Source organism: Euleptes europaea, chromosome 1, assembly GCF_029931775.1.
Source record: "Euleptes europaea isolate rEulEur1 chromosome 1, rEulEur1.hap1, whole genome shotgun sequence".
Taxonomy (NCBI): domain Eukaryota; kingdom Metazoa; phylum Chordata; class Lepidosauria; order Squamata; family Sphaerodactylidae; genus Euleptes; species Euleptes europaea.
The window spans coordinates 19,544,814-19,570,297 of NC_079312.1; the positions used below are offsets into that span (position 1 = coordinate 19,544,814).

At 45.9% G+C, this 25,484-nt stretch overlaps 1 protein-coding gene across 1 annotated transcript in view; it reads left to right on the forward strand.

The window, feature by feature from the left end:
- Positions 1–11,304, forward strand: part of PPT2 (palmitoyl-protein thioesterase 2) — a 65,060-nt gene extending 53,756 nt beyond the window's left edge. The window contains exons 4-9 of the mRNA XM_056862742.1: positions 2,512–2,607; positions 3,731–3,838; positions 6,612–6,695; positions 8,220–8,304; positions 9,950–10,004; positions 11,161–11,304. Of these exons, the coding sequence (XP_056718720.1) occupies positions 2,512–2,607; positions 3,731–3,838; positions 6,612–6,695; positions 8,220–8,304; positions 9,950–10,004; positions 11,161–11,304 (572 nt within the window). The remainder of the gene's footprint in view (positions 1–2,511; positions 2,608–3,730; positions 3,839–6,611; positions 6,696–8,219; positions 8,305–9,949; positions 10,005–11,160) is intronic.
- Positions 11,305–25,484: the final 14,180 nt, after the last annotated feature.

The following is a 25,484-nucleotide window of genomic DNA, read 5'->3' on the forward strand; positions in this document are numbered from 1 at the left end:
GATGAGGTTTGGGAAGGATCAGAGCCCTGTTGACATAGCTTTGTGTGCTTTTTAGCCTTAAGATTCTGGTCGTGGAACTATTATAATGATAATATTCCAGGAGCCTTTTGCAGTGAAACATAAACAAAAAACACATTCTTGTGACGCTGTAAAGTCTCGAGGCAGAAGCTTTTGTGAATTTCAACTGGCTTTTTAGCTGATGCTGAAATGTTTCCCTTAGTTGGCAGACCTGTCGGCATGGTTATGTAGCAAGAACAGACAGTGGAACCCAAAGGCCACGAAAGATCTTTTGCAAGAGCTGTGGCTTGTGACATTACTGTGCAAAGCTCCAACATGTACAAGAGCAGTCTAGCAGTCATCCATGGAGAACAGTAGTTGACCGATTACTCATTAGGGTTGCCAACTTCCAGGCAAGGCCTGGAATTCTCCCAGAATTACAACCGATCTCTGTACTACAGAGATCATCTACCCTGGAGGAAATGGCAGCTTTGGAGGATGGACTCTATGGCATTCAACCCCTGATGATCTTTCTTCCCCTCCTCAAACTTTGCCCTGCCTCAGCTATGCCCCCAAATCTCCAGGAATTTCCTGACCCAGAGTTAAAAAAGGTAAAGGTAAAGGTCCCCTGTGCAAGCACCGGGTCATTCCTGACCCATGGGGAGACGTCACATCCCGACGTTTTCTAGGCAGACTTTGTTTGCGGGGTGGTTTGCCAGTGCCTTCCCCAGTCATCTTCCCTTTACCCCCAGCAAGCTGGGTACTCATTTGACCGACCTCGGAAGGATGGAAGGCTGAGTCGACCTTGAGCCGGCTACCTGAAACCGACTTCCGTCGGGATCGAACTCAGGTCGTGAGCAGAGCTTTTGACTGCAGTACTGCAGCTTAACACTCTGCGCCACGGGGCTCCTGACCCAGAGTTGGCAGCCCTATTAACCAGTCTTTTAGCTCTGCTTTTCACAAATATGTCCCAAGCTGTGTCTCTTGTGCTTCCTGGCTTTATTCTACCCCACCCCCAAATTGCTTACAAATTTCAACTGAGGATAAACACTTCATGCATGCAATGGTGGACTCCACTCCAGGAAAACGTATGCCACACAAGCCTGTTAGATTATATGAACATGTCCACTCCCCTCTTAAAGCCTTCCAAGTTGGCAGCCATCGCCACATCATGGGGCAGGGAGTTCCACAGTTTACATTGTGGAATTGCATCAGTTACATCCTTCTAAGCCTATTAACTTCAATGGATTTAGAAGGGCGTACCTCTGCATAGGATTGCACTGAAACACCTGAATTTTGTACCAATAGTGACAATAACATTAGCGCAAATGCTATTTTAAAATTTTGGTTGTCATCCATCCTTTAAAAGATTTGGAACATTTTTTACTGAATTGTCACCGAACAGGTTTGTTTGTGTGTGTTTGAAGGGCTGTCACTTAGAGGAGGGCAGGGAGCTGTTCCTGTCGGCAGCAGAGAATAGGACTCGCAATAATGGGTTTAAATTGCGGGCAGAAAACTACCGGCCGCATATTAGGAAAAAAATTTTTTACAGTAAGAGTTGTTCAACAGTGGAATCAGCTACCTAGGGAGGTGGTGAGCTCCCCCGCACTGGCAGTCTTTAAGCAGTGGCCGGACAAGCACTTCGCAGGGATGCTCTAGGCTGATCTTGCATTAAGCAAAGGGTTGGGCTAGATGACCTGTATGACGAACTCTATGATTCTATGAAAGTGTGTTTAATTTAAATTAAAATCGATCAAGGAGCATTTTTTTTTTTAAAGGCATAGGGAGAAGACACTTTTTTCCCAAATGCATGGGAATATGTCCGTTTCCAAGTTGGGGGTAGCGTTGCCAACTCTGGGTTAAGAAATTACTGGAGATTAGGGGCTGGGGCTGGTGGAAGGAAGGGACCTCTGTGGGGTCCCATTCCGTAGAGTCCACCTTCCAAAGCAGCCATTTTCTCTAGGGGAACTGATCTCTGTGGTCTGGAGAGCCGTGGTAATCCCAGGAGATATCCAGGCCCCACCTGGAGATTGGCAACCTCTTTTGAGGGCAAGAGGAATTATTCTTAAATTCAGTGACTTTTTAGACATTCTTGTTAGGTGTTTGAAAGACAGCTGATTGAGAATCTGTGAGATATTTCTTCTCCTATCCCCAAATGAATCAGGGGTTCTCCCAGGAAAAACTCTCTCTACAGAGGAAAGAATGAATGAATGAATGTGTCTCTCTCTACAGAGGAAAGAATGAATAAAGAGTTTAAAGTAGCCCCTCCCCGCAGTCTCTCGAACAGGGGTTAACAAAGTTCACTAATTAATGTAGAGAGGCCTGCTGCATGACTAATCAGAAGAAGGTGGCTTACTTGGCAGAGACAAAAAGTAGGTTGGAAGGCAAGGTTGGAGGGCTGCCATATTGAATCTTCCAAGAACAAACGGTCCAAGTTTACTCTCCCCCCTGGTGGTTCATAGTGGAAATGGTAATCTGAGTCTAAAATTACTCTTTCTTTGCTCGGACCTGCAGGAGGGCTGATCTGCCGCGCTATCCTCTCCACGATGCCCGATCACAACGTGGATACCTTTATCTCTCTCTCTTCCCCGCAAATGGGACAATATGGGGGTAAGTAGGGGAAAGATTGGATGAGGCTGGCCCAAAACGACTTCCAGGCTCTTAAGTGAATTAAAATGTTGCTTTGTCCCCTTGTGTCAGGATGCACTGAGAGGTGTACTGTTTTTATCAAGTTTGTTGGTGGTGGTAGAGAACGTAGTTTGGATGCAGAATGTCCCTGGGTCAATCCTCTTGCATCTCCAGCTCAGAGACCGTGGAGTTCTTGGGCAAAGTACCCTTTTGTGCCTCTGCCAATCGAATAGGGATTGGCATTCCTGAATAATTACATGAACCTGTACTCTCAACTCAGTTATAAGGCATTTTTCTATGTTAAGAAGTGCTGTGTCTATGTGGCAGAGCACAAGAGATCTTATGGTTTAGTCCCTGGCGTAGCCAGTTATAGATCTTGGGTAGCAGGAATTAGGAAAAAAACATTCTTTTCCTTCAGGTCCTGGGTAGTCTCAGCCAGTAGGAATAGACAAGATGGAGGTAGATGGGGTATTATAAGATCCTCCTTCCCCTTTCCTCCTTGGGGGCTTCCCAGAGTCTTCTGGTTGATCTCTGTGAAGTCGATCGACCCTTGGCCTGATCCAACATGGCTTCCCTCACGTTCTTACATCTTTGTGCTCTGGGCCTATTGAAATGGCAAAGTTCTCAGCTGTGTTCCTCTGAACGCGGAAGATAATTGATCACGTTTTTATCTGTCTTTTTCTGTGAAGAGCTCAGAAGTGAGCACATCGTCCTCTCCCCTTTATCCTCACAGCTACCCTTTTGAGACAGGTTAGTCTGAGAGAAGGTGACTAGCCTAAGGTCACCCTGTAAGCTTCCACAGCAGGATTTGAATGTGAGTCTCCCTGGTCTAACCACTACACCAGTATCGTCCAGCTGACACGCTGCCTCAGTGTGCCTCAGCAGCTAATGTAGCTTTAAATGTATATGATCAAGGGAGGAATTATGGTATCTCAGGCGGTTACCTGGTTTGCCTCTGTCGGTGGGCCGGCCTGGGCTGGGGTCAAAGTATGAATCGGAATGGAGACATGTCAGAACGGGGGGAATACGGGGCTGGGGTAGTTTTGGGGAAAGGCAATGGTGCTGGGTAATGTCCTCTCTCACTGCATTTCTGTTTTCCATACAGACACCAAGTACCTGAAATGGCTCTTTCCCCAACACATGAAATCCAATCTATATCGCTTGTGCTACACACAACTGGGCCAGGATTTCTCTATCTGTAACTACTGGAATGGTGAGATTCATATGACTTATCACTGATTTAGCACATTCATTTGTTCAGTTAGCTTCATGTATGTAGAGAGAAAGTAGTTTGCACAGTTTTATGAATTAATTAGTTGCACACTAAACCCGCTCACAAGATCCTACAGAAGAGACAGCTGCTGGCTAAAACTTGTAGGTTCCCATTGGAAGTTCTCTTCACTTCTGGACTTCTGCTGCACGTGGTGTCTCACGAGCTAGTGTAGTAGTTAAGAGTGGAGACTCAGATCTGGGAGACCCAGGTTCAAATCTTAAATCTGCCATGAAAACTTACTTTCAGAGGAACCTTGTGCCAGTCACACAGACTCAGCCTAGCTTACCTCACAGGGTTATTGTCTAGATAAAATGGAAGAGAGGCAAACAATGTACAAATGAGGTATATAAATGAAAAAGTTTGTCCCCTTCCTTCCTTTTTGAGGCATCAGGAATACGACAAACAGGTGATTTGTCCAGTTCAGTTTCCCTTGGCCTGATGTGACTTTTTGGATGAGTCTTGCTCATGTTTGGAAGGACGTTGTCTTTTTGCTGCTGTGTGTTACTTGGCTCACTTTTGTGCGAGTTGTCATGAGTGCGTAGGTTAGTGAGCATCTTTCTGCTTTCATCTTGCGGCCATGCAGGGCTGGTTCACATGTCAAGCAGCTGCTTAGGGTTCCATAGAATCATAGAGTTCGAAGGCACCACCAGAGTCATCTAGTCCAACCCCCTGTTCAATGCAGGAAATTCCAAACTACCTCCCCCCCCCAACACCCCCAGGTACCCCTACGCTGTTCCCAGAAGATGGCCAAGGTGCCGTCCCTCTCATGATCTGCTTAAGGTCATAGAATCAGCATTGCTGACAGATGGCCATCTAGCCTCTCCTTAAAAACCTCCAGGGAAAGAGAGCTCACCACCTCCCAAGGAAGCCTGTTCCACTGAGGAACTGCTCTAACTGTTAGAAAATTCTTCCTAATGTCTAGACAGAAACTCTTTTGATTTAATTTCAACCTGTTGGTTCTGGTTCGACCTTCTGGAGCAACAAAAAACAACTGACAGGACTTTTGTCTTGGCTGCCCCCCTGGCATGCTCAGCCTGTTCCTTCCCTGTCTGCTTCCCTCTGTCCTCCCCCTCTTCCTCCATCAGTGATGGGAAGAGACCATCTCTCATGTCTTTATAAACAGGTAGCACTTGCTGAGGAGCCCCGTGGAGCAGAGTGTTAAGCTACAGTACTGCAGTCAAAAGCTCTGCTCACGACCTGAGTTCGATTCCGACGGAAGCTGGTTTCAGGTAGCCGGCTCAAGGTTGACTCAGCCTTCCATCCTTCCGAGGTCGGTAAAATGAGTACCCAGCTTTCTAGGGGTAAAGGGAAGATGACTGGGGAAGGCACTGGCAAACCACCCTGCAAACAAAGTCTGCCTTGGAAACTTCGGGATGTGACGTCACCCCATGGATCAGGAATGACCTGGTGCTTGCACAGGGAACCTTTACTTTTTTTAGCACTTGCTGAAGAGGTGCAAACAGGTAGCAATTGCTGAAGAGGTGCAAGTCCCTCCTATTATGGCTGTGGGGAAGACTGGATGGGGAGGGGTATGGCCTAAGTGAGCTAGGAAGTGAGCTTCAGTCCCAGCCCGTAGCGGGTGGAAGCATGAACTGTTTTTATTGTGCTGCTGCTGCCAGGCTTGGAGACTTGGTGGGGTAGGAGACACAGCATGACCGCTTGGGATGACAAAAAATGTTGAACTAGCCATGCAGGCTAGATTGAATGGATTGATCTCGATTAGTGATCAACCTCATGGCTGGGGACTGTGTTGTGTAGTTTCTTTACTACTTCCTCCTAAAAACATAAGAAGAGCCCTGCTGGGTCAAGACCAGTGGTCCATCTAGCCCAGCATCCTGTCACACGCAGCGGCTAACCAGTTGCTGTGGAGAGCCAACGACAGGGCATAGAGGCTGATGCCTTCTCCAGATGTTGCCTCCTGGCACTGTTATTCAGTGGCTGGCTGCCTCTGAACAGTCACCACAGCTGCTAGCCACGGATAGACCTGTCCTCTATGAATCTGTCTAATCCCCTTTTAAAATTGTTTGTGCCTGAGGCCATCACTACATCCTCTAGCAGCAAATTCCACATTTTAATCACTTGTTATGTAAGCAAGTATTTCCTTTTGTGTGTCCTAAACTTGATGTAAGGAAATGGTTCAGAAAGATGCTTTGGGAAGGAAATTAGGGACTATAGACACTACTGTGTCATATGTTGCTGTTAAGTATGCTGTAAGTATGCTCCTACTAGGTAATTTCTGCATCATTTAACGAGTCATGTTTCAATTCTTATGCTTGTTTCAACCTTGTTTCAGCTCTGTATCAGATTTCTGCTTGTTTTCCAATTTCCAATTTTCAAATTTCTGCAATCAAAACTCCATTGCATTGTTTATAAGATGTCACATCCCGTTGACCATATTGACTTAAACTGTGTAATCCGCCTTGGGTCTCAGTGAGAAAGGTGGACCATAAAGAACGTACATAAATACTGCCCATCAAGTTCGTTGGATGCCCTCAAGTTCTAGCATTTTTGGGTGACAAGAGAAAAATGTTACAAACAAGATCTTTTCCCCTCCTTGCGGCATTTATACCCTTTCTTCTTCCTTACATTGTGGAACCCAAGGTTTCCAGGGACTACCCCATTTGGGCAGTGCCTAGATGTAGACGTCACTTCTTCCGTCTCTTTCTAATACTCCTCCCCCTCTCGCCCCCCTTCCCCACTTCTATATTTTCAGATCCACATCATCGAGATCTTTACCTCAACAACAGCAATTTCCTGGCCCTACTGAACGACGAGAAGCTGAATCCCAATGCTACAGGTAAGACTCCCGCAGTCCCCAAAACGCAAAAGGTATTGGAAGAGTGGCTGTACTTGGTAGGCAAACCTCACGTACTTGTTTCCAGCCGATGCTTATGTTCTTGTAGTAGCTCGAGTCTGCATAACCAGGTATCTGATGTTCCTTAGCTTAGGCCCACTAGTGGATGTGGCCACCTCAGGGTATCCTCTCCTGCTTTTTTCCTCTCTGGGTTTTTTCTTTTTCATAGAGTGGGTGTACAGGTAAAGTCTCCAGGTTCTCACCTGGGCATTGCCTCTCTCTTTAAGATGGCTGAGAGGGTAGAGGGCTGCAGCCCTTTGCGTCACCCCCTCCCGCCCGCTCCACGTGGTCTCCTCGCCCACCGTTCTCTCCTTAGCAACTAGGATTTTAGTTGATGTCTCTGGCAGGTAGGACAGAAGGGTGGTTGGTGGGGTCTCAAGCAAAGTGGTGGTGGAAGGACAATGGAGCCAGCGTGGTGTAGTGGTTAAGAGCGGCGGACTCTGATCTGGAGAACCAGGTTTGATTCCCCTCTGCTCCACATGAAGCCAGCTGGGTGACCTTGGGCTAGTCACAGTTCTCTCTGAACTCTCTCAGTCCCACCTACCTCACAAGGTGTCTGTTGTGGGGAGAAGAAGGGAAGGAGATTGTAAGCCGGTTTGATTCTCTTTAAAAGGTAGAGAAAATTGGCATATAAAAATCAACTTTTCTTCTCCTCCTCCTCCTCAATACATGGCATTGTTGTGTAGTGGTTAAGAATGCTGGGTTAGGATCTAAGAGACCTGGGTGAATCCCCACTCGTGCCATGGAAGCTCACTGGGTGACCCTGGGCCAGTCACATGCTCTCAGCCCCACCTACCTCATGGGGTTGTTGTGAGGATAAAATGGAGGAGACGTGAAATCATGTAAGATGTTTTGGGTCTCCAATGAGGAGAAAGGTGGGGAAATAAATGAATTAAATAAATGAATTTCCTGAAGTCATCAAAGCTCTTTGTATCGTCTCCGGAATCCTCACAGTATCCCTGTAAAGTAGGCCAGCCATTGTCACAGATTGGGGTGAGGTCAAGGCTCAGGGGAGGGGCTGTGGCTCAGTGGTAGAGCCTCTGCTTGGCATGCAGAAGGTCCCAGGTTCAATCCCCGGCATCTCCAGTTAAAGGGACTAGGCAAGTAGGTGATGTGAAAGACCTCTGCCTGAGACCCTGGAGAGCCGCTGCCAGTCTGAGTAGACAATACTGACTTTCGATGGACCAAGGGTCTGATTCAGAATAAGGCAGCTTCATGTGTTCAAGGCTGTGAGAGAGCATCGTCTTGAGATAGAATTCCACCCCTGCCTTTTGCAAAAGCCCAGTGCAATATTGCAAGGATTCTGCAAATTACTGGCAAGTGAAGGGGTGGAGAACTTTTTATGCTGGATGATTCGGGGAAAGGGGTAGCAGTGACTGAAGAGGTGGCAGGGGGAATATTGATGGGTGAGTGAGGAGTTGGATAGCTGACCAAGCCTTAGAGACCTGTGCCTCTCACTCTGTGCAGCCTGGAAGAAGAACCTTCTGCGGATTCGGAAGCTGGTGCTGATTGGGGGTCCGGATGATGGCGTCATCATGCCGTGGCAATCCAGGTGAGGCTTGGGAGATGGGGAGGAGACCCTCTTACCTCTGATGAGGAGAGGGATGCTTGGTTGGGGGCAGGAAATTTGAAACTACCTCCCCCCAACACCCCCAGTGACCCCTACGCTGTTCCCAGAAGATGGCCACGATTCCCTCCCTCTCATGATCTGCCTAAGGTCATAGCATTGCTGACAGATGGCCATCTAGCCTCTGCTTAAAAACCTCCAGGGAAGGAGAGCTTACCACCTCCCGAGGTAGCCTGTTCCACTGAGGAACCGTTCCACTGAGTCTATATTTTCTGAATCTATTAGCCATGTTGATATTTTAAAAATCCAAAGCTATGCCCTAAACTTTAAGGGTCAGATTTTTTTTATCCAGTGAAAATGTTTTGGGTACTTAGTATTTTTATTGACCATTTGTTACATTGATAATGACAGTCAATGTGATGTGGCTATTAGCAGTGGACAAAGATCTGGGACACCCAGGGTCAAATCTCTGCTATGCTGTGAGTGCGTTCACTAGGTAGCACAGAAGGCCAGGTCACTCTCTGCCAACCTAACCAACCTTAGATCATTGTAGCATTATAATATTACAAGCGGGGAGGATGGGACCTCTAAGGCCTTGCAGGGGCATCTCATTTTCCTCTGTATCCCCTCCCCCACTATTCTCTTTCCTTTCCCTGAAAGCCTCCATAGCCCTCTCCCCTTTTCCTGCTTCCTTCTCCCCTTCCCACCCACCAGCCAGCCTATCTTTACCTCTACCCCCCTCCTTCCTTCCCCCTGGCAGCCTCTCCCCAGGAGAAGTGTGGTCAGGATGCACAGTGACCTCCACTTGGCTGAGTTCAGTGGCTGCTAAATCTCTGGTGGTCCTTGCTGGGCTTGTCCTTATTGAGTCCTCCTCCATGATAGGGGAGGGGATGAGACACTTTCCAGGGTTGTTTTGGCCTTCAAGTCTACCCTTCCCTCCCCCACTATGACTTGGAAGGCTCAGCGACATTATTGTGGTTGCCTGGCTAACTCCAAAATTGTTGAAAGCTCTGTGGGCATGCTTTGTTTTTCAAGTTTATAGAGAAATCCCCCCCAATCCTGTCTCAAGATCCATTGTGCAGATCTATTAATCCACACTCTGTGGCCCAGTTTAGAATTAGATACACGATTACAATCTGTTGCAGCAATGCAGCAGTACCCAGCCTTCATTTTTTAAAACAAGTTCGTCTCTAGCCTTCTTCATTGCAGAGTTAAAAGGGGAAAGGTGCAAGCTGTACATTTAGAATTCGTTTAGAAATCTACAACAAAACAGGCTAGAAACTTACTCTTAAAAATGAAAGCAGGGAAATAGCAGATCATGGCAATAGACAGTGTTAAGTATTTTAGACATTATTAATCTCAAGTTTATATTTTTGGCAGCATCAGCTGTATGCTCTGCTTTATCTAATGTTAGCTGCTCTGAACTTCTGCTCACCTGACACAAGGCGTGGACAGCTGGGTGATGGCAGTGATGGTTCCCACCCATCTCACCCTGGCGTCAAGACCATCGGCTCACCAGGACTTACCCCAGTGGCCTTAATGGCCAATCTGCCCCTGAGTGGGTGGTGAAATAAGGTGTGAGGTCTCCATCCCCGCTTTATAACGTAATACTCTTCTCTTATTTTTGCAGCTTGTTCGCCTTCTATGATGATAACGAGACAGTGAAGGAAATGAAATCCCAATTGGTGAGTTCCTTGGAACGAGGGAATGTGGCAAGAAGGGTACATTGGTCTACTCAATCAGCTAAGAAGATTGAGGGGCCAGGATTCCTGAGTCAGCTACAGCCAAAGGTCTTCTGAGTTTGAGTAACACAAGGGACTGAAAATCAGATCTCTGGGGTTCTTGGCTGATCAGAAGACAGGTGTAGTTTTAGGTACTCTTGGAGGCTGTGGTGTAAACACCTTGGATAAAGCTTGACGGTTTAAGTTGGTGGTGCATCAGAAGACCTTCTGCTGCCGGGTAACTTAAAAACAAACAGAAATGGGACACAGGACATGCATACAGTCTTGTCTGCCACCCATGAGAAACAGCTTTGGGGTTTGGACGCAGAATGAGGGAATGAGCATAGAAGCAAAAATAATACAAGAACATCCGCTCCTTGGGTTGCAATTTGATTTAGGAAAACCACTGATCTCTGCTTGGTGCATCTTGGGAAGAGGCCAGCCCTGCATCCATCATAGGGTTGCAGGTCCCTCTTCGCCACCGGTGGGAGGTTTTTGGGGCAGAGCCTGAGGAGGGTGGGGTTTGGGGAGGGGAAGGACTTCAGTGCCATAGAAACCAGTTGCCATGGTGGCCATTTTCTCCAGGTGAACTTATCTCTGTCAGCTGGAGATCAGTTGTAATAGCAGGGGATCTCCAGTTAGTTACGTGGAGTTTGGCAACCCTATTCCACCAGCAAGGAAGAGCATTGTATGGTGGGTGGGGCCAGCCATGATTGGTGGCGCATGCTGTTAACCTGGCAGAGTTTGCCTTAGCATACTGTTGTGGTGCCTTTGCCAGACTTAGGGGAGTTCATTTCTGAGCACACAAGTGTCAAAGTATGAACATTCCCACATCTCCAGTCACCGCTATTTAATGTTCTTTGCCAGCATGGTGTAGTGGTTAAGAGCGGTGGTTTGGAGCTGTGGACTCTGATCTGGAGAACCGAGTTTGGGTGACCTTGGGCTAGTCACAGTTCTATTAAGAGCTCTCTCAGCCCCACCTATCTCGCAGGGTGTCTGTTGTGGGGAGGGGAAGGGAAGGTGACTGTAAGCCGGGTTGATGCTGCCTTAAGTGGTAGAGAAAGCTGGCATATAATAACCAACTCTTCTCCTCCTCCTCCTTCTCTTCCTTCTCCTCTAGGTCTACCTCGAGGACACCTTTGGTCTGAAGACCCTGGATGCTCGCGGCGACATCTCTTTCTACACAATGCCCGGCGTCTCCCACACATATTGGCACTCTAATCGCACCGTCTACGACAAATGCATCTCCCAGTGGCTGACGTAGAAGAGCAAGCGGAGGAGAGAGAGCCCTCGAGGGAGACGCGTGACATTCATACCTCGTCTTGGTACTTCTCCTCCCACAGAGAAGAATCCCTACCTGTTGCCTGTAGCTTTTCTAGGACGGTTGACCCTTTCTTTCATAGTGGAAGAAACTTTTTTGTGGGAATTTTGGGGTGGGGGCTGGCAGCGATTTGGGGGATTCCGCAGTGCTGCATTGTAGGGACAGGGGAGGCACGGCTCTTTCCCGCTTTTGTCAGGTTTGAGCTATCCAGGCTACCGTTGGGATTTCTGTGCAGAGAAGAACTGCAAAAAGGAACTGTTCCACAGGATGTAGCATCTGTTGGATTTTTATTTCTTAAGAAGTTGAATTTTGGCAGAGAGACTGAGAAGAAGAAACTTGATTATATTTAAATGTCGATCCAGGGCAGAAACAGTCATATTCCTCGTTCCCAAACTGTGATAAAGGTTTATACGGAAACTTGTAGAAACTCCTCTCCTTCCCCCATCCCCCGCCCCCAGTTGAAATTTTGGGCCCTGAAAACGTTGCCACAAACTTGGAGAGTCTTTTAAATGATTCCTATTCTGGCATCCCCAAAAAAATCCCTTCTGACTTTAGTAACCTTTTAAGTTTAGTGAATCAAATCGTATGTCTAAATTGACTGAAAAATTATAACTTATTTTTCCCCTCCTCCCCTCTTCTAGAAGCACACATTCAGGATCTCAGGATGATGAAAGAAAATTGATTGACACTGAGAAATTTCATAACTTGTTCCACTGGTTTCAAAATTGGATCTTCTTTAAGGGACAGCTATTAGCTGATTTGAGGGACTTCCTCTAGGGGAGCCCCTCACTCTTGAAGGGAAAACTTTAGGGCTTCGCACTTTGACAGTATTAATTCTCTTTCATCCAGGTACGACACAACCTAAGCAATAGGACTCAGGTTTTAACTTTAACCTCAAAATGGGGTAAGGAGAAGGGAATCCTGGGGATTACAGTTGCATGTTCGGTTGAGTTTGGTGGGATTTGGGATAAATCTTTTGTAGCAGGAACCTTTTATTCTTACAAATAAAGGAGTAGAGATTTTGTGTATGTTACACAGAGTGAAGGGATAAGAGTGAAGTAGCAAAAATTCTGGAGACTGGGATGTGCCAGGCTTAGCTCTTGTGTTTGGTGATTGTGTGGTGAATGACGTAGCGGCAGGTTCCCACTGTCTCTTTGTGTGGCGTGTTGATCTGACAGTCAGTTTCTTCTCTGTGGGTCTGTGGGCTCACATTTTGCCCTTTTTCTGTGTCAATTATCTGTGAAATATGGGACAGACTGACTATCATGGCCAAACTATATGTTACCTCTTTTTGGGGGGGGGGGGTCCGATCTGGTTTCTCTGGGCCCAATTAGCTTTCCTTGCAGCCACACAGCAGCTGTGGGGAACGTCATTTTAAAAATCGAGAGGAGCCTGATTCTTCTCGGAACTGCAGTGTACGAGAGACGCTCATGAAGTTATGCAAATAACTCCCTGCTGGTGCCATTTCAGATAGGGGAAACAACACTGCAGGAGGGAGGCAGGAGCGCATCCTCCCTTTGCACTGCAGTTACAAGCAGAAACAGGCTCCAGCCGCTTTTAAAAATTACTTTCCCCGCAGCTGCTGTGGGGCTGCAAGTCAGGTTTGGGGAAAATTGGAGAATCCTAGACCTCAGTCACCAAAAAAAGTAACATGTAGTAGGTGCAAGTAGAGCATTAATTTGGACGTTCTGCCTGCAGCTGCCCTGCAGTTTTCCCTGTGAGCTGGATTTAAGCAGGTTCATTTTTAATCCAGTTCTAAGGGGGAGGGGAACACAGGAGCTGGATGAGTCACGCCCAAATTGGGCAGGACGTTGCCCGGATGCTCCCAAATACTGTGGGGGAAATCCCAGTGTGGAAGCAGCTTTGGTCTATAGTGGGTGGGAGACCCCAGACAAAGCAGTAGAACGAAGGAATGACCGCTCTCTACAATAAGAACTAGCTGGGTGGACTAAATGCCGTACTGCAGGCATGTGTGTGTGTGTTTGTGCTGGTGATGCTATAGAGTCCAATTGCTAAAGCTGCCATTTTCTCCAGGGGAACTGATCTCTATCAGCTGGAGATCAGTTGTAATAGCAGGAGATCTCCAGCTAGTACCTGGAGGTTGGAGGAGGAAAAAAGACACCTCTGTACAAATATCCAGGGGATAAGAAAATCAGTACAGGAGCGAATATTATTAGAAATCAACAAATTCTTATTGTGACTACACACATATATACCGTATATACCCATGTATAAGCCGAGGTGCCTAATTTCTCCCCAAAAATGGGGGAAAATTAGGCACCCGCGTATAAGCCGAGGGTCGGCTTATAACCCCTCCCCCCCGCAGGCTTACCTGACAGGGCTCTCCAGCGGCGAGGGTCCGGCGGCGGCGCGGCCCGGGGGGGCCTGGGCAGCCTTCCTGCGGCTGCAGGAGGCTGTCCCAGGCCGCTACCGGCGGGAGGAAGCGGCGGCGAGGCCCAGGGGGACCCGGAGCAGCCTTCCTGCGGCTGCAGGAGGCTTCCCATGGCCCCTTCCGGCCGGGAAAAATGGCGGCGCGGCCCGGAGGGACCCGGGGCAGCCTTCCTGCGGCTGCAGGAGGCTGCCCAAGGCTCCTCCTGGCCGGGAAAAATGGTGGCGGGGGCCGGGGAGGGCCGGGGCAGCCTTCCTGCGGCTGCAGGAGGCGGCCCAAGGCCCCTCCCGGCCGGGAAAAATGGCGGCGCGGCCAGGAGGGACCCGGGGCAGCCTTCCTGCGGCTGCAGGAGGCTGCCCAAGGCCCCTCCTGGCCGGGAAAAATGGCGGCGGGGGCCGGGGAGGGCCGGGGCAGCCTTCCTGCGGCTGCAGAAGGCGGCCCAAGGCCCCTTCCGGCCGGGAAAAATGGTGGCGCGGGCCTGGGGGACCCGGGGCAGCCTTCCTGCGGCTGCAGGAGGCTGCCCCAGGCCGCTCCTGGTGGCAGGAAGCGGCACAGGCCCAGCGGTGGCGGTAAATTTCCCCCTCCCTCCTCCCCCCGTATTGACCCGCGTATAAGCCGAGGCCGGCTTTTCCAGCCCATTTTTGGGGCTGAAAAACTCGGCTTATATGCGAGTATATACAGTATTACAAAAATAGTCACGTTGACCATCAACATGGATGATAACAGGAATTTATGAGACTTCTGTTATGTAAGTAAAAAATTGTTATATATTTATTTATTGATTTTTAATGGTGCTGCAGGAAAATAGCAATTGTTGGATGTATTTGTTGTGATATGCAGGAAGGACAGATGAAGATTTGAATTTTGAGACTTCGAAACGATCGTATCCTCTTGATGAACTTTTGTCCACTGACATCCTTTCGTCCATACAAACCTGCTCCTGTGGAAAAAGAAACATAGAAATATTATTGACTAAAGTGTATCACCCTATTTATTACCCACCTTTTGTGTCTGATGCATGTTGCGTTTTGTATGTTGATGGTCAACGTGACTATTTTTGTAATATATATGTGTGTAGTCACAATAAGAATTTGTTGATTTCTAATAGTACCTGGAGGTTGGCAACCCTACTCATACCCCTCTTATGAACTTTCAGGTTCATGTCGCTGGCCAATGTGGAGCAGTGCTGAGTGAGGTTAGGGTTGCCAACCTCCAGGTGGCACCTGGAGATCTCCTGCTATTACAGTTGATTTCCAGATGACCAAGTTCAGTTCCCCTGGAGAAAATGGCTGCTTTGGAGGGTGGACTGTATGGCATTACGACCTGCTGAGGCCCCTCCCCTCCCCAGGCTCTGCCCCCAAATCTCCAGGTTGACCTTTTAAGTCTCTTCCAATTAGACATTGTAGGAGAACTGCTTTTCACTGTACATACCTGTTTTATATGCAGGAGTTTATTATCTAAATGTCACTGGGAAGGCGGCAAAAGGAACCGGGCACTGGTGAGAGGTGAAAGAGGGAAGGATGTAAGCAGGTGCTCTTACACTGAATTTAAACTTAAAGTTTGCTATTTTGTTTTAGGATTCCTTTTTAGCAATGTGCTTAATTTTTCTTTAATTAAAAAGAGGAGCGCTAAAGGGCACATCTGTATTCCAAACCTAAATTTATTTTATAACCCTGTAGCTGTTATGGTTTGTGCCTGCCCACAAGCATCCTGGGAATTGTAGTTTGAAGGTGCTGAGTACTTTTCAGTGGGTGATCCCTAGCCAGCCTTGCCAGAACCACAGGTTCCTGGGGGAAAGCACGTGTCTATTTAAATCTGCTGCATGGCTGTGATGCAAGGGAGTCAAATTAGGTGGAATATTCTCATGACCAAACACTGTGCTAAAGCGGTCAACCCAGGAAGGTGTTGCTGAATCGCTCCCCACATCAAAACGGTTGTGTGAATCCACTCTATTTAAAAACAATAAAAATTAGACACAAAATGAAGAGTCTGTTGAAATGAAGCGGAGCGATCGGTAAGGAGCCCACAGCATACACAGAGCAGCTTTATCATGGGTGTGATGTTATTGTGGAGGAATGAGGTAGGCAGGTTCACTGTGCCTCCTTGTACCTTCACAGCAACACATCCAAAGTTGTGTGTATACCTTCTCATGCTCACCGGAGAACCCCAAAAACACAACTCAAGCAGGGCCGGATTTAGGTTTGATGAGGCCCTAAGCTATTGAAGGTAATGGGGCCCTTTATATGTCCAGCTGTCATTTGTCAACAACAAATTGTCGCTGTTTTTTGTGTTGAATATATGCTCTATGGTAATTTATGGATCTAATAGGTATCTAAAGCCATTTGCACATAACAAAATATGTATTTTATCAAAGTAATTGTTGAACTGAAATACAATTTTTTTCCTTTGAATTTTTTTTGGGGGGCCAAGAGAGTGGGGCCCTAAGCTATAGCTTGTTTAGCTTATACGTAAATCCGGCACTGAACTCAAGTCAGGGGTATGCAGACCTATTTAGGTTTAATTCTTAATGGCGGAGGAAGCAGGTTTTAGAGCCCACCTCCGATCCTAATGGTTTTCTCAGATGCACCTCTTGACTTTTTCTCATATAAATGAAGAGTGGTCACTCCTTTAAAAGGTGGGTGGTAAAATGCAACAAGTGGAAACATTTTTAATGAGTGGGAAACACCTAACCTCTACGGTAACTCTGGCTCAGGGTGCCTTGGAAACGGCCGTACACATGGAGGAGGATACTAGGGGTTTCCAACACTGCCTAGGCAAATGCCAGGAGATTTGGGGGGGTAGTTCCTGGGAATAATGAAGTTTAGGGAGGATGTGATGTCACTTCTGGGCTTATCCTAATCTCTATGGTCAATACCAATTCCACAGCCCAAGCCCCAATTTCCTGCACTCTCTTCAAGAAACTAAGGCGCAGAAGAAAAAAATGGCCTACACAGCAACACTCTGTGGAGGCCATTTTTTCTTCTGCTCCTCAGTTTCTTGAAGAGGGTGCAGGAAATTGGGGCTTGGGCTGGGGAATTCCCCACTGGGCTGGGCATTTGCAGAGTGAATCACAACTGTCTGGAGGCTACACAGAAAGCAGAGGCAGTTGCAGCAGCTACAGAGCATCCACACAGCAATTTCCCATATACTTTCCTTGCCTCCCCCCCCCCCCACAAAGGCTGTCATTTTTCTAACTCTTTTCATTGTGGAGATATATCTGTACAACAAAAAGGGCTAGCTAATTACTTTCTTTGAAACAAAACCTGGGAACTCGGAGGAGCTAGTAGATCGTGGAAGTAGGTCATTATAATGTTGTTGTGCTCAAGCACTTGCCAATTTTTTTTAAAGCCCTTCCGTGGTGGTGGTGGGGAGGATGGTGGCCATGGGAGCTAAGACAAGGGAAATGGTGCCAAATATGAGCAGGGATCTTTAAAAATGCACTCCTTCCTGCTCATACAATGGCTGCTTTCCCTGCCATCGTTCCAAACAGATTATATCAAACCAGGTTTGGGAGGGGTTGCATCAAAGTGGGGGGGAAACCTGAAAGGGCACACTTAGGGGATGTTGTGTGGATGCTCTGTCCCCCCCCAACCCACCCCAGTTTGGATGCCAAATTAGAGCCAAACCTCCATGTGGAAGCAACCAGAAATGCCTTTCATACAGCTCTAAGTTTTCCAGAAAATACTTTTCCTAGCCTACCGTAGTTAAGATCTTTTTAACTAGAAGAGTTAATACTTGAAAACAGGTTGTCTTGTTACCTGTGTAGTATGTTCAGTACTGCCCTTCTGCTGGGCCGACTGTTTTTTATTTTATTTATTTGAACTATTTATAGTCATTGGGTCTACCAAATGTCTTATATCAGTAAGCAAAATAAATGGGATTGTTTCCCTTTTAAAAAAAAACATAATATAATGTAATAGGTCTGAGAGCTCCCTAAAGAGTTCATTCAATATGGGAGAATTAAGCACCTTTGCTTCAGTTCAAGGGCGAAAAAAAGGGTCCTTTCAAAGGCCCTTTTTAGTCAGTGCTTAAAGGCATTAAGCAGAGAGGAGACGGAACAAGGTGAGAAAGCTCTGCAACCTCAGTGTCACCACTCAATAGGCCCTGTCGTTTGTAATCTTCCACCCCAGCTCTTCCGGAGGGAAGTCTTATTAAGATTTTTTTCTGCTTTAAGATTCCCTTTTCAGAACTAATTTTAGTTTGTATGGCAAAAAATGGGAGAAGTCAGTAGAAATATGTGCTTGAAATTAGTGGTGAATCTTTCTTTTTTGAGGCAAGGGGCTGATAATATTTTCACCTCCACTATTGAATGGGTCTTAGCAGTCTAGTTTATTTGGGGGGGGGGTTCACTGTAGCCCATGATTTAAGAATACTTTTGTTGAGTTACTAGGTGCAATATTTGAAGTTCTTTCCAAGTTCTTTTGCATGGGAGGCAAATGCAGAACTTTTTTATTTTCTGTGAATATTTATTTTATCTTCCGTGGTCAATGAAAAGTTGAAACTGTGTTCTGTCATTGGTTCTCATTTGAATTTGTTGAAGGGGGGGGGCAATCCTGGTTGATTGCAGGTTTACTGCAGCATGCAACATGCTTTCAGAAGCATTGCAGTGCCATGATTCTTGAGCTGCAAACAAGCAGCTCAAGAATTCCAATGACCACTTGTGTAAGTTGGCACATGCCTCGTAACAGATCTAGAACAGGGACTCATGTAGAAATACAACAGCCCTCCTCTGAAGGTGAGAGATTCTGCTGTAAGTTGGCACATGCCTCGAACAGATCTAGAACAGGGACTCATGTAGAAATACAACAGCCCTCCTCTGAAGGTGAGAGATTCTGCTGTAATGTAGGGAGCATTCAGTCTCGTGATAGTTGACAGGGCCAATGAAGAGTTGTGACTAAACTGCCTGCCTGCCCAGTAGAGGCTGATTTTGAAAGCAGAGAAGACCAGAGCTTGAAATCGTGTGGAGAAGCAACAGGCCACCTCCTCTATGGATGGGCTTTACAGCCTTGGGAATTTTGTAGCACACTAGCAATTCCTAAGTGGCACACCAGCCTGCCTTGGGAATTACTGTATTAAGTTTCTGTTGAAGGAAAACAAGTAACGAGGGGCTCTGGCTCAGTGGTAGAGCATCTGCTTGGCATGCAGAAGGTCCCAGGTTCAATCCCCCGGCATCTCCAGTTAAAGGGACTAAGCGAGTACGTCATGCGAAAGACCTCCTCCTGATACCTTGGAGAGCCGATGCCAGCCTGAGTAGACAATTACTGACTTCGATGGACCAAGGGTCTGATTCAGTATAAGGCAGCTTCATGTGTACATGTGACTGCCCCTCTAAACATAAGGGAGGGAATAAAATAAGGAGTTATAGAAAACACTCAAGTTTTGTCCCATGTTTTCTGAGATTTCATCCAGTAATAATCTAGCATCATATTCATGAGAATTAAAAACTCTCTGCTCTGTTTTTGTCCCCCTAGAGAGCTTAGATTCTCACCATAATGAATTTCATCTCTATGCTGAGTCATGGAAGACACATGACCCAGCTGTTAACGTAACAAGGTGCAGTCTATGTTGCGTGGCTGGGGAAAGCCAGATCTGTCGTGATGCAGCAACCATCTGATTGTGTTTGACCCAACCTGCTTTCAGAAGGATTGGAATAGCACAGTGGAACTGCTCTCCGAATCTGATGGACTCTTCACTGTAAATTCAGTACTTTGCTGCACATCTGGTAACTCCGTCTTGGTACAACGAAACGATTGTGCAAATAGTGCGCTGAGCAGATGTTTAGAAAAACAGAGGGTGCTGATGGTTTGGGAGTATTCAGGATGCCCAGATGTGTGTGCACATTTTAATGGCATTCCAAACGCTACAGTTCTGCTCACACACACCCCATGGGTGAATAGCTGGGACTGGGGTTGGGGGGGGGCAGGGTACAATTGAAAACATACTGAAGGATTAAAGGGATTAGCCCACCATGGTCCTAATACAGGGGGGGCATGGCTGCTTTTAACATGTTGGGAGCATTGTGGTCAGACACCCTAATCCCTGACTAGCTGTACTTTTGGGGACTTGTCTTCAAATTAAGCTGGCTTGGTAAGTTGCTTTTTGCAATCAGGTAATAGCACAAAAAATGTAGTAGGTATTTGACTCTTGTTTATGTTACATACTAAACTAGAATGGGTGGTACTGGTGTTGCAGAATAAATGGGAATAACTGAAAGGTTTATGAAAAGGAGTTTTCCCTGAGAGGGTTGTTTTCCATAGCCTAGGTTCTCAAAGCACATACCTGTGAATAGTGTCTGTTGAGATCTATGGCCCTTCAACACGTATCACAACCTCTGTGTGTTTGTGCGTGCATGTGTTACTTTCCTATTTATAACCAGCAAAGGTTTGATATCTTTTGTTGTTCACGAGTGTGCTGACTCGTTTTTTTCCCCTTGTTGAGTTTGTGTTAATGTAGCCAAAATTTGCAAGAATGTGCATGCTTGAAGTGAAGATGAATGCAACATTTTGGAGCAGTAGAGCTGCTTAGGAAATGCCCTCACTGCATTCTGTCCTAATGTACCTTTCCTCTTAAAGATTGCACTCTAAGGCGGGGAGGGAATTTAGATCAGAAGCCAGTGTGTACAGCACTGATTGTCTAGCTCCTATGTCATTAAAAAACCCTTCCCCAGTTCTGAGAGCCAGTGGTATGTTTTACAAGTCTTTCCTTCTGTTCCAATGGGGAGAAGCAATAGGAGATAAATGAATAAATGCTTGAACTGTCACTTGGTGCTTTTAAAAATTAAAAAAGCTCACCTGAAGCAAGAAGGAGTAGGGGCCTGGCTGATGACCAAGCCAGCTGCCATTTTGTTAGTCTGCACCACAGTTGGTTGAGCTGAAAAGCAGGGCTCCCATGTGGTTGACGGGCTCGCTCTTAGCTCTGTTTTTATGTTATGTCTCCCTTTGCTCTTACTTGGGAGTAAGCTCTAATGGGGGTTACTCCTGAGCATAAATGTAGAAGACTGGGTTTCTGAGCCGGGAGCATCTCCCTTGCCTACCAAAGCTGATATTGTTTTATGTATTTATGGTTTTAAACGCTACATATAAACTTCTTGTTTTACTAGTTCTCCTTCACAAGGATGGCCTTGTCGTAGAGGGTTGTCTTGAGTGTTCCTCCAAGCATCTTTCCTTACATTTGGTATCCGGTTCAGGCAGGCACAATGTTACAAAATGGATTGCAGAGACTTATTTCAAAGCAAAAGGTTAGAGAGGTCAGTTATTTAACCGTGGCTATCGTCTGGGCCACCTGAAGTCTTTCTGAATTTATAAGAATAAAAGCAATTCATTCCCAAAATGTCGTGTGTGTGTGTGATTTTTTTTGTGTTTGTGTTACCAGGTCCCTCTTTGCCACTGGCTGGAGGTTTTTGTGGCGGAGCCTGAGGAGGGCGGGGTTTGGGGAGGGAGGGACTTCACTGCCATAGAGTCCAATGGCCAAAGCAGCCATTTTCTCCAGATGAACTGATCTCTATCGGCTGGAGTTGTAATAGCAGGAGATCTCCTGCCACCACCTGGAGGTTGTCAACACTAGCTTGTGTGCTTGAAGAGAAGAGCCCTATTAAATACCACCCCTCCTTTGCATTCAATACATTGCTCACTTCCATAGATTTGAAGCCTGCATTCATTATTATTGTTTCTTTAGCAGTTCTTGAGTGTTCAGAACACATAACATGCATCAGTGGGTAATCCCTACAACAACCCCATGGGGCCAATACTAGTCAGTCTGTCTTGCATATGGAAGACTAAGAGACATAATATGGCCTCGTAGTATGCAGTGGTTTGCCGAAAGCCAGCTGTAGAAGTTGTGGCTGAGCTGCAATTTGAAGGGGGAGCTTCTGTGTTCTTCTGCTATAACTATATGTTACACGGCATGGTGGTAAAGTCCCAAGCTTGTCATTTGTAGGAGCTTAAAATGGAATACAGGTTGTGTTGCAGATTTAATTGGATTATTTGGTTCTGGGTGTCAAACCAGTGTTCGGGGTATATCAAAGGCTACTGGGACAGAGAAACAAAACAAAGCAACTTTTGAGAATATAAAAATCAGGAGAAATTTCTCCCAACTCATCACTGATTTGAATATTCAGCAATCCTTTGTCAGGCAGATGGCAGGAGAAAAACCATGGTGGTCCTTACACTAAAAAAACCACGAGATTAGTTTTTTATGGTAAGGAATCAATAGAATCATAGAGTTGGAAGGGACCACCAGGATCATCTAGTCCAACCCCCTGCACAATGCAGGAAATTCACAACTACCATCATGTTCTGTCATAAAGACTACTGCGTTTTTTTCCTCTTATGTTCTGCCTTGTTAGGCTTGTGTGAGTTTCAGCACCAGGGAGACACCAGAGTAGCTGCTAGGTTTATATTTTCATCAAGAGGATGGCTGTATTTATATTTCTTCTATGTCCCAGTAGCCTTTGATGTATCTTGAAGTTTGTTTTGTACCCCACACCATGTCACCCACAAAGTCTGCACCATGTTCTGGTCTCCCGGCATGGTATTGGGTAAAGTGTTGACTTATGAGCGGGAGACCCAGGTTTGAATCCCCAATATGCCGTAGAAGCTTTTTTGTTTTTGCTGGTTCTTATATGCTGATTTTCTCTACCTTTTAAGGAGAATCAAACCGGCTTACAATCTCCTTCCCTTCCTGTCCTCACAACAGACACCTTGTGAGGTAGGTGGGGCTGAGAGAGTTCAAAGAGAGCTGTGACTAGCCCAAGGTCACTCTGCTGGCTTCGTGTGTAGGAGTGGGGAAACCAATCCGGTTCCCCAGATTAAGAGTCCACCGCTCGTGTGTAAGAGTGGGGAATAAAATCTGGTTCTCTAGATGAGAATCCACTGCTCTTAACCACTACACCACGCTGGCTCTCACGCTTGCTGGGTGACCTTGAGCCAGTCATCCACACTAAGCATAACTTACCTCACAGGCTTGTTGTGAGGATAAAATGGAGGAGAATGTTGCATACAACTTTGAGCCCCTGTGGGAGGAAATTGGGACATAAATGAAGTTATTAAAGGTTACGAACTGCAGCTTTGGAGCAGGGGAGGGGTTCCACCATGCTTTGAAACATCTTTATTTTTTTTCACCATCACCCCTTTTGGTACTAAACATCCTGTGAGATAAAGAATTTTTGGGAACTCTGCACAGCATTTTGTGCTATTTTTTGATCATAACGAACTGGTTTCAAAAGAGTACTGGTTTTGAACACATGAACCTGCCTTATATTGAACCCGATCGTTAGTCCATCGAAGTCAGTATTGTCTACTCTGACTGGCAGCGGCTCTCCAGGGCTCTCCAGCCTTTCACATCACCTACTTGCCTAGTCCTTCTAACTGGAGATGCCGGGGATTGAACCTGGGACCTTCTGCATGCCAAGCGGATACTCTACCAATGACCTCCGGCCCTTCCCCTTGACTTTTCCCTATGGCACTAACATGGCTATTACCTTTATTTGATTTAGTAACCTCTAAATCATGGGAGATTATTGCAGAATAAAAGTGGTCAGTCTTTCAGGGGACACTGGGATCTTGCTACAGCCTGTCAAGAATTACCTCCAACCTCAAACACAGACACTCAAAGATCAAATAAAGACAAATGGCACATCTTCTATGAATATATTAAAACCAAAAAGCAGCAATAAAATCTTATAAATGTTATGAAAGGGAAGTTGACGATTAAATATATCATGTTAACAAATGATGACAATTTGAACCTTGTTAAGGGGGTAAAAATATATACTTTCTTGCTAATGTTTTCCCTTACCCTCTTTTCCTTTCCTATATTCCCATTCAATATTAGAAACCAATAAAAATATTTATTAAAAAAAAAGAATTACTTCCAACCCCAAACACTTCATAGTTCATTTTGAGTACAAACAGTACAAGAGTCTGTCAGTGGCTGCTCCTAGCCACTAGATGGTGGTGTTGAGCCACCACCAATTTTACCTCAGAGTTTACCTCAGACTGCCCGACACTCGCTTCTGAGCTGTTACCGCACGTGTATTCCCAGCGATGTATTAAGAGTTTGAAAATGTGATTAAAAAAAATACTGTTCGCACTTTCTGTGTATTCCCACCGATGTATGAAGAGTTTGGAAACGTTATAAAAAATACTGTTCGCACTTTGTTTGGCCCCTTTAGCTGTGAAGACGTCTTCCAACCCTTTACAAGCCGCGGTATCCAAAAACCCTTTTAAAGCAATGGCGCTTCCGCACTAGGTATTCCCAGCATTGTATTAAGAGTTTGAAAATGTTATTAAAAACATTGCTTTAAAAGGGTTTTTGGATACCACGGCTTATAAATGGTTGGAAGACGTCTTCACAGCTAAAGGGGCCAAACAAAGTGTGAACAGTATTTTTTATAACGTTTTCAAACTCCTAATACATCGCTGGGAATACAAAGTGCGGTAACCCCCAATGTTTTTTATAACATTTTCAAACTCTTAATACATCGCTGGGAATATAAAGTGCGGTAACCCCCCTATTTTCCATTTGGGAATGGCAGAGGCTAGAAATATGCCTCTTCCGTCACCCTTCCAGCAATTTCCTTTTTCCCAGTCTTCGTGTGGAGCAGGTGTGGGCCATTAAAAATCCCCGTGAACATTCATAATAATACTGTGGAGCGCTCAAAAATACCAAGCAAAACCAAGGGCGTCCTAAGTAGGGTCACGAACCTCCAGATGGTTAAGAGAGAGGGCATCACAAGGCTCGTAAGTAATGAAGGACCGAAGTCAAAGTTCATTCATCAACAAGCAAAAAATAAAGCAAAAAGGAAATTTACTCGAGAGTAATGTGTTACAGCACACACGGAGAATGCCTCGCGGGGCTTAATTCAACGTTACCACTCTGGGTCAATAAATGAAATAAGTATTAACGCATACAGCATCTATAAGAAGCCACATGGGGCTACAATCTATCAACAAGCCGCTAAGGGCTACAATTCAACAATGTGACATATAGCACTAATAAAAAACGAATTGAAATAATTAGTGCAGCCACTTTATATCATCACTGAAAAACAAGGAATGAGAAAGACAAAAGAGCAAAAAAAATCCCTGTGAACGTTTATAATAATACTGTGGAGCGCTCAAAAATACCAAGCAAAACAAAGGGTGCCCTAAGTAGGTTCTTGTAGGTTATCCGGGCTGTGTAACCGTGGTCTTGGAATTTTCTTTCCTGACGTTTCGCCAGCAACTGTGGCAGGCATCTTCAGAGGATTAACAATGAAGGACGGTGCCTCTCGGTGTCAAGGGTGTAGGAAGAGTAATATATAGTCAGAAAGGGGTTGGGTTTGAGCTGAGTATTGTCCTGCAAAAGTAATGTGCTAATCATTGTCCTGTAAGTATCAAGATAATGTGCTAATGAGGGTATGGTATGTTAATATGGAACCATTGTATCCTGAAGTGATCTGTTAATGTGTGTAATCCAAAGCTAATCTGCATGGCTATTGTTGAATGTTGTCTTTGTTAGTCTAATAGGGCTAGCATACAGGGTAAAAATACATTGCAGGGAGTTACACGGGCCGGTGAAATCCATGATGAGCTTTCTCCAGGGTAGAAGTCATAACAAAGCATAGCAAGGCACAAGAAGGGTGTGCAGCTGTGGTAAACAGGATGGGCACACATACCACACTACTAGGCAGAGAGAGATAATATAAAAATGTATATTAATATAATTAATATATATGTATATTATATATACATAT